This window comes from Ranitomeya imitator, chromosome 5, assembly GCF_032444005.1.
Source record: "Ranitomeya imitator isolate aRanImi1 chromosome 5, aRanImi1.pri, whole genome shotgun sequence".
NCBI classification, from domain to species: domain Eukaryota; kingdom Metazoa; phylum Chordata; class Amphibia; order Anura; family Dendrobatidae; genus Ranitomeya; species Ranitomeya imitator.
In genome coordinates, this window is record NC_091286.1 from 671,165,126 (window position 1) to 671,181,121 (window position 15,996).

At 44.0% G+C, this 15,996-nt stretch overlaps 1 protein-coding gene across 1 annotated transcript in view; it reads left to right on the plus strand.

The window, feature by feature from the left end:
- Window positions 1-15,996, plus strand: part of LOC138638749 (cytochrome P450 2C25-like) — a 419,304-nt gene that overhangs the window by 118,540 nt on the left and 284,768 nt on the right. Inside the window, exon 2 of the mRNA XM_069728305.1 lies at window positions 2,388-2,576. Within this exon, the coding sequence (XP_069584406.1) occupies window positions 2,400-2,576 (177 nt within the window). The 5' untranslated portion in view covers window positions 2,388-2,399. The remainder of the gene's footprint in view (window positions 1-2,387; window positions 2,577-15,996) is intronic.

Genomic DNA, 15,996 nt, shown 5'->3' on the forward strand with positions numbered 1-15,996 from the left:
GCTCCGAGGGTCTCAGGGAAGCACGCAGGGAGCCCCCTCCCTGCGCGATGCTTCCCTATACTGCCGGAACACTGCGATCATGTTTGATCGCAGTGTGCCGGGGGTTAATGTGCCGGGGTGGTCTGTGACCGCTCCTGGCACATAGTGCCAGATGTCAGCTGCGATAATCAGCTGACACCTGGCCGCGATCGGCCGCGCTCCCCCCGTGAGCGCGGCCGATCATGTATGACGTACTATCCCGTCGGTGGTCATTTGGGATAGTACGTCCGATGTCAGAAAGGGGTTAATGGAAAATAGTGCTGTTTATAAGAAGAGTAACAGACAGCACAAACAGTGGAAAACCAGCCTAAAATGCCCAATTTTGGAGCACGACTATATATGAGACCTTTTTTGTTTTTTGGTGAATTTAAAACCAAAAAAACAAGGCTAGCACACACAACTATGCCTGACAAACTATGATTTTTTTACCGATGCACCAGGACTCAGTATGACATAACAGACTGCATATTTTTTTTGTGGGGGTGAATTTTTGGAAAAAAGAAAAAAAAATGAAAACTGCAACTAGATATATAGTAAATAAGCAGCAGCAGACAGTTCTGGAGCTTTGGTAGGGATGCAGTGGGAGCAATGTACAGAAATACAGTGCCTGCAGGCCTTGCACTGATGTGGACATGCTGTGCCCTGTCTACCTAGCGCTGCAATCTCGGGATCCATGAATTAGCCCTAAAAAGGACTCTTGGTTTCTGAGGAGTTGCGGACTGAATAGTTGCAGACCTGCACTAACTATTAAAAGCACAAATCTGACCCTATTTCTGCAGCAGCTCTCCCTACACTCGCTAAGTCGGGAGCAGAATGCGGCGAGCAGGGTGGCGCCAGGTCTCTTATACTCGTGATGATGCTGTACGGCCCAGCCAATCACTGCACAAGCACAACAAAGATGGCTGCGGCGTTTCATGGCCTGGCAGACAATCCCTGCAGCATGATTGGGTCTCTAAAGTCCACCAAAAATACTGGGTGGAGACCTCAATCCCGGGAATGCTCGATGCTCGCCGAGTAGACCGAGCATAGTGATACTTGGGCCAGTAACGAGTAGAGGCGAGCACATTCGCTCATCACTAGTGAGGAATATTGTTTTTTTTTATTTTCACGTCTTTTGAAGATGGCAGATGACAAGGTTATCATGGGTGGAATGGGAATCAGTGCGCTCATTCAGAAATAATTTGTACTTTTTAGTAGGAAAATGAGAAAGAAGACCGGTATGTTCATGCAGTGTTGTTTTTCATCTATTACTAGCCAAAGATATATGCTTTGGTAGAAAATGAATAGAATGTATCAAGGAAATCTAAATGTATCAAGGAAGACATGAGTGAGGAAAATGATGCCAAATGAGGAAACCTGCCATTTTGTCCTGCTTTTTGCACCCATAAAAATCAATGGGAAATTGAAAAAAAAAAATGCAACAAGGGTTTTTTGAGAATTAAACTAACTTTATTAAGCAAGCAGACATGTAATCTGTACCCAAAAAAATTGAAAAAAAAAAAAAAAAAAAAAACACTTCAAAAAGTTGCATGAGAACATAGCCTTAAGATGTTCACAATGACGATACTCCCAGCTTTTCCTGTGTTGACCAGTAGACCAGCCATAAGCGAGGACGGTTGGGGCTCCTTGGGATAACTTAGAGAATAGATGATTTTATTGTTTGTCTTTATGTCATTAATATTCTGTCTCACTGTTTTGGGAGGGTGATTAAGCTTGTTGGGTCCCATTTTTTAAGCTTCTGTTTTTCGACACCTGCTAATTACTCACTTCATGAACCAGTTAGGTCATAAATATGAACCCAAGTGCAGGTCTTTGTCTAAAGCTTATGTGGATCTTATATTGACTGCATTGATTCACCTGACCACGGGGACGAGGTGAGGAGCCGCCTGCACTTACTATAAGCTATATTTTATATGCACAGAAGGAACTGATTTTCTAAATTATAAATTTTATTTCTCATTAGGTTTAGGCATGAGAGAACATTGAATTTATCATGAAAGTTTTGTGGCTTTCAGATTATATCACCACTGATGGACGCCATGCCCTGTGAGTCCGGACAAGGGAAAGTGGCTTTTCAGGGAACAATCAGGGCAGAGCTGATGTTGTTTTTGCCTATTGTTGGATTTGAGGAAGGGTACAGGACACAGGAAGACACAGATTTGATTTTCATTTTGTCACAGTCCACTCTTTCATTGCTGGGTATTAGTTGTCTGTACTGTTTCTTTAAAGTATCCAACCCTCCCAGGATATTTTTGTATCGTTGCTCCTGTGGCAGAGTTCTGGAGAGGTTCCCTAATTCTGAGAATACTTAATATTGAATTACCTCCATTTTATTCCCTGTTTTCTAGGCTTTTGCAGACATGGTCACGGTGGATCCCATCTCTGTTCTTGTGTCCTTTGTGGTCATTTTATTTCTGGTCAAAGCTTTTCAGAACCAGAAAAAATCCATGAACTTCCCTCCTGGTCCTATGCCTTTACCGATCATAGGAAATATGCATTTGATCAACACATCAAAACCCCAAAAGTCCTTCACAGAGGTAAGAGACGCTCCGCTGTATGTACTGAGGTACTGTGTATTAAATTGGGATTCTTATTCTTGGCGGAGTGTTACAATTCCATATGGCTTTACTTGTTAATACTTTTGTACGGTTTTGACTTCATACCTTGAATTAATGTGCCTCAAATCTTATTCCAATGTGATTAGATTCAGCAACTTTTCAAAAAGCCTTAATGATTAGTGTTGAGCGATACCGTCCGATACTTGAAAGTATCGGTATCGGAGAGTATCGGCCGATACCCGAAAAGTATCGGATATCGCCGATACCGATATCCGATACCAATACAAGTCAATGGGACACCAAGTATCGGAAGGTATCCTGATGGTTCCCAGGGTCTGAAGGAGAGAAAACTCTCCTTCAGGCCCTGGGATCCATATTAATGTATAAAATAAAGAATTAAAATAAAAAATATTGATATATTCACCTCTCCGGCGGCCCCTGGACATCACCGCGGGTAACCGGCAGGCTTCTTTGTTTAAAATGAGCGCGTTTAGGACCTGAGAATGACGTCGCGGCTTCTGATTGGTCGCGTGCCGCTCATGTGACCGCCACGTGACCAATCAGAAGCCGCGACGTCATTCGCAGGTCCTAAATGAGGAGTTCAGTGCCTGAGAATGACGTCGCGGCTTGTGATTGGTCGCGTGACGGTCACATGAGCAGCACGCGACCAATCAGAAGCCGCGACGTCATTCTCAGGTCCTAAACGTGCTCATTTTAAACAAAGAAGCCTGCCGGTTACCAGCGGTGATGTCCAGGGGCCGCCGGAGAGGTGAATATATCAATATTTTTTATTTTAATTCTTTATTTTACACATCACTATGGATCCGATACCGATTCCACAAAAGTATCGGAACTCGGTATCGGAATTCCGATACTTGCGGTATCGGAATGCTCAACACTATTAATGATAATCATAACCGTGAGGGTGAGATCAGCTCTTCTTGGGGTCAGGAATGCTCAGTTGCGGAGCTGCACAGCTCCATCAATTTAATGGCAGCTGTGGCCAGGTACTGCGCATGTATCCCATATTCATACCAATTGGACTAATAAATTAAGTTGTACTCTTTAGTGCTATTGCATGTAAACATGAAATATATGAAAGTGGAATTGTATTTCTTCTCCAGAAAATAGTTAAAATCTATGATACTTAGCGCATAATTCTGTCAATTCATGTATGCCGAGCAGACACAATCTACTTTGCAGGCAATCTAACTAGCGATGAGCGAATATTTGAATGTTCAGTTCAGATTACGTTCGCCAAATTTGCAATATTCACTAATTAGTTCATCAAATATTCAATGATCATTTCGGAACACCATTCACGTTAATGAGATGCAAAAACAAACAAATGCACAACATCTTATAATGGCCACAAATGCTGCCAAAACGCATCAAATGAGCGGCAGACACCAGGAAATTGGGCTAATTTCTCCCCCAGTACATATTTTAGCAAGGCACAGCAAATAGCCAGGAATGAGGTATCGGAGTCTGGGACAGCATTTATATCTTTCCAATGAATGTCACAGTAAGACTATGTCGGTGAGGGATCGGTATACGGCCCCTTTGCTAGGATCCCTGATAGCACATGCAACACCTCTGCCTGCTTTCATGCTGAGCCACACTCAGGTGGCACAAATATCAGTTTTGTAGACTACCATTATCAGAAAAATTTAAGGATAGTAACACGGGTAGTTGAGTCCAAGGTGGTGGAGGCCTGATGGTGTTGGAGGCTTACTGCTACAGACAGAACGCATGAAATCGACCAAACCATGAGTAGTCACATTTCCAAAAATTATTGGCAGCCACCATCAAAGTGGCATCAATTTCACCATAGTGCAAATAGTAAAATAAAGACCGTCATGTCTTCCACTATACCCAATCCAGCAGATGGACACCCAACAAGGATTGTTCACATTTAAACAAATGAGGACCTTACACCACCAAAGTGGAATCAATTTCACCACAGTAGAAATAATATAATAGGGACCAACAGGTCTTTCACTACACCCAATGCAGCAGATGGACACTCAACCAGGAGTGTTCACATTTTAAAAACTGATTACCTGACACCGCCGAAGTGGAATAACTGTCACGAGAATAAACATAGTATAATTGGGACCGAGACGTCTTCTGCTACAGATAACCCAGCAGATGTAGACCAACCATGACTGTTCACATTTCCACAAATTTGTGTTATCATCAGCAGCAGGAGCAGCAGCCACAACAGGCACAGAAGCCACACTAAAGTTATTGCAGAGTGCAGTTACGTGATATTAATGCCTAAGAGAATATGATATGGGGGCACCACAGAAAAATGTAACACTGGGATCCAACCCTGACCTTAGAATATGAACATATCCAAAAAAAAACAGAGAAACAGCAAAGGCCATAAAACGGAGATCACCAGGCAGCAAGGATTTATATAGAAAACACAGCTTTTATTAAGGTATAGCACGAGACAAACACTTTAAAAACATATAAAAACATAAAGAACAATTGCCTAAGGTAGGGCATATGCCTGTATACAAATAGAACAGGGGACGATAATTGTATAAATACTCCTCAAGGTCCTATATGAACAGCATAAGTACTAGAATATACATGAACATATACATAAACACCTAAGGGTCATATACAACAAAGATAGGACCGAGGTAAATGGATGCATGCAAAGAGGCAACTCATAAGTGGGCCCAAAATAGGTATATTACCCACTGAGAACCAGAGATAAAGTATGCAAGATGGTAGCACTTAAAAAATTATAGTAAGCAAGATGGTAGCACTTAGAAAGTTATATATATGTATAACATAAGACTGTATATGCTTGTTACCCATACTATATAGGTGGTACAATAACCAAAGTGCACTAAAGATGGCACCACTTTACTACACAGAGTAATGCATAAAGCTCCATACAATGGATAACAAGGCTCCCCAGACAGTGTGATATAAAGACAGCCAAATGGCCCTAGAGATCCAAATACAAGGACATACCAAAGCATGCAAATATAAACCTGCTCAAAACAGAGCCAAGTGCCTCCTTACAAAGCATACACCCCAATCATACCCCAAAAAGGGAGAAACCTTATGGGTATAATAACCCAGAATAAATGACAGGCATACAAGAAAGCGAATACCCTACGCGTGTCGCCACAGCAGTGGCTTCATCAGGGGTGTGATTATCGCTACCACATCCCGTGTATAAATACCTTTAATGTTGATGTACAAATAGACTCAGCTGTGTGCCCTCTCCTGGGCATGGCGGGGCTAAGTCGGAACTATGGAGTCCATAAGCCATGTGGAAACGTAGTGTCCACTGCGCAGGCGCCGGCGTGCTGCAACAGGAAACGCCCAGCGCCTAGCAACAGAGAGTGTACACCAGTATCACCTGCATAGTGACGGCGACTCATTCTCGGCCGCTACAGCTATGCTGAGCGCCGAGATACATACTATCTACTGCGCAGGTGCCGGCGACCAAAGACCGGAAACACCAGGCACCTAGCAACAGACCATGTATACTACTGCCACCTACAGAGCTGTATCAGCTGCATGTGATGGCGTCCCATTCACAGCAGCTACAGCGATGCTAGGCGCCGCCATACCCGGACCATGAAGTGACCGGTTCTAGATGACCAACCACAGATGCAAAGCCTCAGTCACAGATGGACAAAATCAACCTTGCAGGCGCCGGCGTATTAAGCACGGGACTAGCCGGCGCCTAGCAACCTAGGACGCCAAGCCAGCACCGTGTGCATAAAGACGCAGAGATCAAACGGCTGCTCAGCAAGCCCAAGAGCAAAGAGCCAACAAAGTATAGGCACCTAGATGTATACAAGTGAAGCTATATTAAGGTGCAAGTATGCACCCAACCACATTTCTAATACCAAGTGCACCTGCAAAGTAAGCCAACACCTGAATAGAATGAGCCCTTTGATGAAAAATAAACATATACATAAACAAAAATAAATATAAAAACTAAAAAACAATAAATAAATAAATAAATAAATTGTTTAACGAGACATGTATATAACTACCAGCTCTAATATAATTTCATAATTCTGATATGGTATGAACAGGACTCAGTATAACAAGGTGTCATGCTTTAACCCCATTATGTATGTATCAGAATATTAACAAGGTACAAGACATGCCTAATACACAAGCATCAGCGTGATCCCCTAAAGAGGGCCAGACCCAGGGGAGACACTGACTACAGAGTGCAGACAAAAAGGGGATAAATGGCTTACACAATGTTAAGGCTGATATAGCCTTAAAGAATGGCAACACAATTATTAGACCCCGGCAGACTGTATTACCTATGCACCTGTTTGCACCTCAAAATAGGAGGGGAATCAAATCATGTCATACCATACAGAAAAACCCCTGCATATATGAAAGAGGATATATACTACCCAATGGTATATGCTCCAAAGAACCAGTGGCTACAAGATGTTAGTAGACTGTTTGCATACAATAGTATATTCAGACGAGTATCAAGTATAGAACATAGCAATTAGCATACAAACAAAACCTGCAGGGGATATTATATGCTGTTCATATAGTACAGATCAAGACTGAGAGTACTCAGAATAGAGACCAATGTTATATACAAAAAAAAAAAAAAAAAAACATCCCGATCGATAAGAAGAAAAAAAAAAAAAAAAAATAATATAATGGACTCTAGGGTTACAAGAAATACACAGAGTATACTAAAGCACCAAACTGCGACATATAAAGTCAAATATGTTTGTAAAAGCCAGTGAAAAGTAAATCCTCATTCAGGCCCATTGGGGCAACACAGTTCAACTCAAAAATCCATCTAGATTCACGTCTGAGCAATTCTAGAGTGATGTTGCCACCTCTGATGTTAACAGGGACTTTTTCCAGGCCACAGATCCTAGTTCCATTCCAACGCGAATTGTGCTCCGTTAGGTAGTGTGAGGCCACAGACGTAAGGGTCTTTCCCTTCATCTTGTCTTTATTTGCCGTAGTGATGTTAGAAAAATGCTGTTGGATCCTTTTCCTCAATTCCTGTGTTGTTTGCCCTACATAAACCTTCGGGCACGGACATACCAAAGCATAAATAAGATTTTTGGTCTTACAATTGAAATATGTTCTAGGGGCAATCTGAAAAGGTAAAGAAGAAGACGTGCCATTAGTATCTCCAGCTGTAAACGGACAAATGTTACAATTCCCGCACGGAAAAGTGCCACGAAGGCGGAATCCCCTGTTAGTACTCACAGTGGGACGTTGAAAGTGACTGTGACTAAGACAGTCTTTTAGATTCCTAGCTCTCCTGGCTATTAAGTTGGGCCTGGACGAAATATGCGGTACCAGCTTTGATTCGCTTAGTAACAAACCCCAGTATTTAGACAGAATATTACGTATATCATGCCACTGGTTATTAAAAGATGTAATTATCCCTAGTGGCCTACCTGGGGTTCTGACCCGGGGACACAGTAAACTGGCCCTATCTTGGTCCCTAGCTGCAACAAAAGCACGCGAAATTACCTTTTTTAGGTATCCTCTTTCTTTAAACCTAGAAGACAATTCGCGAGAATGTTTGAAGAAGTCCTCCTGCTGAGTACAATTCCTTTTGACTCTATAGAACTGACCCTTCGGTATCCCTTCCTTTAAGTGCTGTGGATGAAAGCTGGTAAAGTGCAGCAAACTATTGGTCGCCGTGGGCTTACGGTATAGACTCGTAGTAATTTTGGAATCCCTCAGATTGAGTTGCAAGTCAAGAAATTCGATCTTCGTTTGTGACATATGTGAAGTGAGGCGGATGTTCCAGGGGTTATCATTCAGGGTCCCGATGAAATGTTGACAGTCCTCCAGGGTGCCTGTCCAGAGGAATAAAACGTCATCAATATAACGTAACCATTTGATAACATGAGTGGAGAATCCCTCCAGACAGAACACCCTGGTTTCCTCCCACCAACCCAAAAATAGGTTGGCATATGATGGGGCACACCGGGCACCCATAGCTGTGCCCCTTACTTGCCTGTAGTACACTCGGTCAAAAGTGAAATAGTTTTGGTCCAAAATAAACCAAAGAAGGTCCAGTAGAAAAGAATCATGCTTTCTGTCCCCAGAGGTATTTAGATCGAGAAAATAGGACACAGCCTGCGCCCCTAAGTCATGTCCTATACAGGTGTAGAGTGACTCTACATCTAGAGTCACTAACCAAGTTCCAATAGGGACCACCAAATCCTGGACCTGCTGTATCAGAAAGGTGGAGTCTCTAACGAAGGATTGCAGAGAGGCGACCAGAGGTTGTAGAAAGAAATCGACATAAATGCACGGTCTTTCCAAAAGCCCACCTATCCCAGATATTATCGGCCTGCCTGGAGGGACTGCAAGGGACTTATGCACCTTGGGGAGCATATAGAAGGTAGGGATTTTAGGATGACAATTGAACATAAAGTCCCTCTCCCGCTTGTTAATGATGTTACTTGTGAATGCAGCCTCGAGAAGCCGAAATAGTTTGGCCTGAAAAACATGAGAGGGATCCGAGGGGAGGATCTGGTAGCACTCTCGGTTTAACAATTGCCGTCTAGCTTCCTGCAAGTAAAGCTCAATTGGCCAAATGACCAAATTGCCCCCCTTGTCTGCCTCGCGGATGACAAATTCTCGGTTAGAACCCAAACCGGCAATAGCAGCCTGCTCAGCCTTACTGATGTTTCTGCCCCTATTTGGGTCAAGTTTTAGTTGTTGTACCTCACGGACCACAGCACTAAAAAAGTTTTGTATTACTGGAAAAAGTGAAAATGTCGGGGTGGCTTGTGATGGTAACCTACCAGTGAACCTTCTCCTTGGACAACTCTCATCCCCCTCTTCAAGTAGGTCCAAAAGATCTCTAAGGACCAATCTGTCAGCCATAAGATGATCATCCAATATGGACGGTTGATGGAAAAGCAGTTTAAAGGTGAGTTGTCTGCAAAAAAGATAGACATCCTTGATCACAGTAAATTTGTCCAGGCCACTGGTAGGACAAAAGGACAGACCCTTTTCCAGGACTGATATCTCAATTTCAGAAAGAGCATAATTAGACAAGTTGAGGATTTGCAGCTTACCAGGCTCCACTGTAGGCTCCACCGTGGCGTCCGGGACTAATACTTCTTGTTCGATCGGGTCTCCCGCCTGAAACGAGGGGACCATGCTCTGTAATTCCGGGAGTGCTTTTTTCGGACCGTGCCTCCTCCTACGGCCCCTCCTGTTGCGCCTTCGATATCGCTCAGTTCGGAGGATAAAAAATCATCACTTGATGGTTGGTCTTGTGTAATAATAGTGGCTCCTTCAGTGGATGCTTTATCACCAATAGGCCTCTTGTTGCCTTTATGCACCCATTTGAAGGCCCGTCCATGTTTGAAATCGAGCTGGTCCCTTCTGAATTTCAACTTTTTCCTACCAATGACATCTTTTTCAAAGGTGTCAATAGTGGTCTTCAGCTGAGCCTGAAACGGTTCTACCAATGTTTTTTTATCAAATTTATCCAATTTCCCTTCACAGTGATATTAATGCCTCACACTAAAAAATGCAATATCGCCTAGCCTGTACAGTTTGCAATTGGGGTGAAAAAGTCCTTGGAAATCAATGACTTGTTCATCTTAATGAAAGCTATGTGGTCTATACTTTCAAAGGACAGCCAGCTGCGCTTATTGGTCAGGACACCACCAGCAGCACTGAAGAAACCGTCTGAGAGAACGCTGGCTGCCAGGCACAATATAACCTCCAAGGCATGTGAAGCAAGGGTCGGTCACTCATCCATTTTGGAAGACCAAAATGTGAAATGGTCCAAACCCTCCCTGATGGTATTGATATTTAGTTCTAGATACTCTTGCACCATCCTGTCGCGGACCCCGTGTCCAACCTTTCCAGGTCCAGACATGAGTCCGCACAGCACAGAGCGGGATGGGTAGACAGCACCTGTAAACATAACAGCACCATCGCAAGGCGTGCAGGTCCTGTGGCATGTTCTAGCAGGAGGAGGGGTTGAGGCAGGGCCAGCCGTCGGAGCTTCCGGAGCGATCAGCGGAGCACTGAGTGTAGTACTGGGGGGTGACTGGCTGGGTCACTGACAAGCGTGTAAAAAGAAGAATAACCGGGTACAAGCGGGTGTCAAGAAACCGAGCAGGTATAAACAGAGCTGAGGGAACAACTGAAAGGGAAGTCAGAAACTAAGCCGGAGTCAGAGAACCAGATAATCCACAGACAGAACCTAAATCGACAGGCAAGTGCGACATTGGGGACAGGCCAGGTCAAAACAGGATGCAAACTCACAAGGCAGGCACAAGGCACAAACACACAAGCGTACAGGGGTCACTTAACTCAGCCGAGGGCAGAAGTATAACTGACAATGATGCAAGCCTCCAGCGGCTATAAAAAGCCCTCCCCTATCCAAATGAAAGCTACCAGCATTAACCCCTGAGGCTACTGCTCAAATCCTACCATAGAATCATGACACATCCTCTCCATTTGTTCACCACTAGCAAGATTTGGACTCTGTTGTTCTGGTGCACGAGTTGGTCTAAAACAGTGTCAAAAGACTCACAAAAATTGCTTATTCCACTTCCAACACTGCTATTGCTCATGTTTTGGCATTGACTAATTGACATGCTGGAGGTTGGAAGTCTAGAGCTGTGATGTAAACTGTGTGCTTCACTGCTGTCTTGGGGAAAAGCTCTCTTAAGGTTGTATAAAAGCGTGTTTCGATAATACAGCATTCGCGAGTCCCTTTCTAGGGAGGGAAGCATCTGGCAAAATTTGGTTTTATAATGTGGATTTAATAAAGTGGCAAACCATTAGTCAGCAATATTCCCAATCATTACTATAGTCGGGCTCTATCATGAGTTCCAAGTCGATACTGTGTTGGAGGTTGGGTAACAATGAGGCTTGTTTCCTCTGTCCCTTCCCACCAACAACAAACAACAGAAAGAGGGAGATAATCTGCTTTATTTGACAGTTGCTCGTCCATCACCTCTTCATCCTCCAGTTGTTCCTCAGATCTTGCACCAGTGATAACAGTTTATGTTATCACCAGCCACCCTGGATTGCAGTAATCCACCGTCCCTTGCCACCCACCTGTGTGACGACAGTCTTGAACTTAGAGACAATGGTTTCCCTTTTGCTTCCTCCTCTTCTTCAGGGACCACCATCTCCTCCCACAGGCTATTCAAATACTGCTCCAGCATAAAGATGACCGGGATAGTGATGCTGATGACAGTGTCGTCAGTGCTAAGAATTTCAATAGCCATTTTGAATCTGTGCAGGAAAGGTGCAGAGGTCCTTGCTCTATGCCCACTGTGTAAACATGACATGCACCACATCCGTACTGCGTTGGCCTAGGCTATATGGCATGACATACTGCATCAGGGCTCATTGCTGCTGCTACAGTCACTGCATCATGTACAGAATGAAATTCCACCATGTCGGCATATTAACCTGTTAACTGGTATAGACAAACATGTGCAAGTTGATGAGCAGACATGGGCGAACTGCGGAAATGAGTACACAGCTTTTGTGCTTTGTGGAGCAGCTCACCCAGGCCTGGATAGTGGCTGAGAAAATGCTGTACCGCCAGGTTTAGGATGTGAGCCATACAAGGCACATGTGTGATCTTGACTCACTGTAGGGCTACCACGAGGTTCGCACTATTATCGGACACGGCCTTCCCTGGATTCAGGTTCAGCAGAGTCAGCCATTGATCAAACTCAGGCTCTCCAGTTGTCTAAAATTCTTCAGCTGTATGACTGGTGGAGTTCAACCTCTTAGCTTTGTCATGCATAGGAAGAAACAATCTTTTACATGACCACAACTGTGGAACCGTTGGCTGGCTGCAGTGCTGTGAGAGGGTGGAGTACGGTGAACTGGACAAACTGCTGTATCGTGAGAAAGGTGAAGGCAGAGAAGTTACTGTGGATTGAGAAACTTGTGGTGTGATCATTCTCTTTAACTGGTCAAATAAAAGCAGGCATGTCCACTTCCATTTCAGCTGAAAACAGCCTCTCAGTCAGCGTGACTGGAGCGGGTAAAGAACCCAAGGTTCTGCTGTCTCAATAATTGGAACAGCAACAGAGAAGGAGGAATAGGCGGCAGATGCGATTGATGGAGCAGCTGTTGGTTGTTGAGGTCTGCTGGTCTGCATTTTGTGCAGTGGGATTCACACAGTAAAGCATGTTGATTGCACATGTGAAGGTTCACACCTGTAGTAGTCAAATTATTGCACTTTTTACCTCAACTGTTTTTTTTTTGCAAATTTTGCAGATTACGTGAGTTAGCTCATCCTTTGTAGTGTCATAAAAGGCACCCCTTGCCACCCCTGCATGCTGCAGACCCGTCGATGATGCAGATCAGAGGCACAGTTGTGGCTGATGATGCATATCTCATCATGGCTGCCACACCATGTGTCTGTGATGGACGGCGCAATGCAACCTCTTCGTCTTCCACTTCAGATGACCTATTTAGCTGAGTGCCTCTATGTTCCCGCCATCTGGGATCTAACACCTCATCATAATCATCATCTCCTGTGTTATCACATGCCTCGCCATTGGAGTCACCCTCCTCCTCTTCTTGCCCTGACAGCACAGTACAGTCCGCATGAGCCTCAGATATATGAGTCCCATCAGACTCACCCATCTCTGGTTCCGTACAGTCAGTTGAGTGGTTAGATAGTTGGGACTTGGGGGGAAGCAATGGGAATTTGGGTACCACATCTCTGGACTGTACTGGGTGTGATGTTGAGGTGGAGGAAGAGGAGAGGCCACTTGAAGAGGCACTTGTCATCAACTCGAGTACATGCTCTTTCTAGGCATCATGATAAGGTGTACCTCAGTGCATCTGCCCAAGAATATTAGTGGTGTAGCCTGTACAGTAACATAAATTGTCAGTGGTCTTTGCATAGAACGTTACTTCACTAGTGCTTTCACAAACATTATCACCTACCCCACGAACACTTTTGAACAACAAGCCTAATTCCCCTTCCACAACGGCCTCACGTTTTCCTAGTCATGTTGCTCAGATAGTGTGGTAGGAGCACATTATTAGCAACAAAAATTAGATTTTAAACGCTGCACCATCTCTGCAAACAGCTGAATTTCAGCGACAGTAAACTCAAAGTTGAAATATGGTGTGCTGTATTGTGTTAGTCACAGAAAAAGGATTGTTTGAGTTTGGATGAGGCCTGTATGACAAAGAAGTTATGTTACAAACAATTTTCAAGTCAGGTCCCTTACTGTATGATGTTAATAAAGCAAGTCTTTTTTGTGGCTTATGGATCAGGCTTCTATAACACACTAGATGCTACAAACTATTTTACAGTTAGGTTCCTTACTGTATGACGCAAATAACAAGAATTTTTTGTGGCCTACAGATCAGGTCTCCACAGCTTTATTCCAACCTAAACAAATGACAAAATGTGATTCGGCGGGTTGTCTAACTTTGTGCAACTGAAAAAACGGTCATTAGGCCTACCGGTAATTGTATTTACAGGAATCCATCCTGACAGCACCATTGGAGGACGTCCTTCTTACCCTCAGTAGGACATGAATAACAAGCGGGACCCTCCCCCTACCACCCTACCAAAGTATCACACCTGGATGGATGCGAAAGTGTGAGAGAGTTTATTAACAATTCTTACACCAATGTTTCATCACATTAGTAAACAACACCAATTCTGCAGCGGGAGGGGACTATTAGTGCTGTCAGGATGGATTCCTGAAAATACAATTACTGGTAAGTCTAATTACCATTTCCCCGTTAACCACCTGACAGCACCATTGGAGAAATACCAAAGGATGATAATCTTAGGGTGGGACTACTGCATGTAATACTTTTCGGCCAAAAGTAACTGCTCTGAAGCAACATCTAGATTATAATGTCTGGCAAAAGTAGTAAGACTGGTCCAAGTTGCGACCCTACAGATCTGTTCTGTTGAAGCTCACCCTTTTTGGCCATGACGTAGCTACAGCTTGGGTTGAATGAACTCTAAGAATGTCTCAAGGATCCTTCCCTTGAGCTCTATACACTAAGTCTATTGTAGTTTTTATCCACCTTGTGATGGTTGCCCTTGTTGATTTTCAACCCTTATTTGGTCCCCTGTACTGTATGAACAGGTTCTTGTCTCGTCCCCAACTCTCAGTTGCCTTTAGAAATTTTAAAACCGTCTCTCTAACGTCTAAATTATGATAGACCTCTTCTTTTGGGTTTCTAGGATGTTGGCAGAACGAGGGAAGGATTACTTCTTGGTTCACATTTGTAGACAAAACTACTTTGGGGAGAAAGGCCGGGTCAAGTCTTAAGACTATTCTATCGTCAAAAATCTTAAGATATGGATCCTGTATGGATAAAACCCGCATCTCCCCTTATCTCTTAGCCGAAGTGATGGCCACCAGAAAAGCTGTTTTAAAAGAGAGATTGGCTATATCTATGTCCTCTAATAAGAGATACAGAGAATTACACAGGGCATTAAGGACTAAGTTAAGGTCCCAAGGTGTAGATGATTTCCTCACAAGGTGTCTCATTCTTTCCATGGCTCTAGAGAACCTTGCTAACCAAGGATGGGAGGCCAAAGAGGAGTCAAAGAAGACACTAAGAAACGAAATCTGTACTAGGTCGAAGGCCTTTTTTAAAACCTAATTGTAGGAAGTCGAGGATCTTAGGGATATCTGGACTTGAAGTATCTACCGGAACTTCTCCTAAAATGGTACAAAATCGTCTCCAGATATTATTATAGATCGCCGAGGTCACCGGCTTCCTGCTTGCTTGGTGCGTGGTGATTACATCTTCTGACAGGCCCCTGGATCTTAGGGTCTGGCGTTCAGGATCCAAGCAGATAGTTGGAGTGAGTTTGGGTTGTTGTGGAACACCGGACCTTGGTTCAAAAGGTCCTGCCTCTTAGGTAGAAGAGTAGGTCTCTCCGTCGACATTCTGGTTATTAGGGAGAACTAGCTTCTTCTTGGCCAAAAAGGAACTACCAAGATCACTGCTGCTCCCTTGTCCCGTATCTTCCTGAGTGTTCTCGGAATCAGTGGAAGAGGTGGGAAGGCGCATAGGAATCCTTCTCCTCAAGGATGTGATAGCGTGTTGACCCCTGCTGCCCCGTCTAGAGGATTGAGCGAAAAAAATGTTCTGGCCTTTGCATTTGACCTGGTGGCAAAGAAATCCACTTGTGGTGTTCCCCACTGTTGACACAGCCTGTCGAACACTTCTGAATTCAACTCCCACTCTGTGGGATCTATTGGTGTTCTTCTAAAAATATCTGCCACCTGGTTCTTGGCTCCCTCCAGGTGTAACGAGATGGACTCAAGAGAGTTATCCTCTCTCCTGAAAATCTGGTTTGCCAGATGCTGTAAAGATGGGTGCTTTGGGCCTCCTTGGTGTCTTAGAAACGCCACTGCTG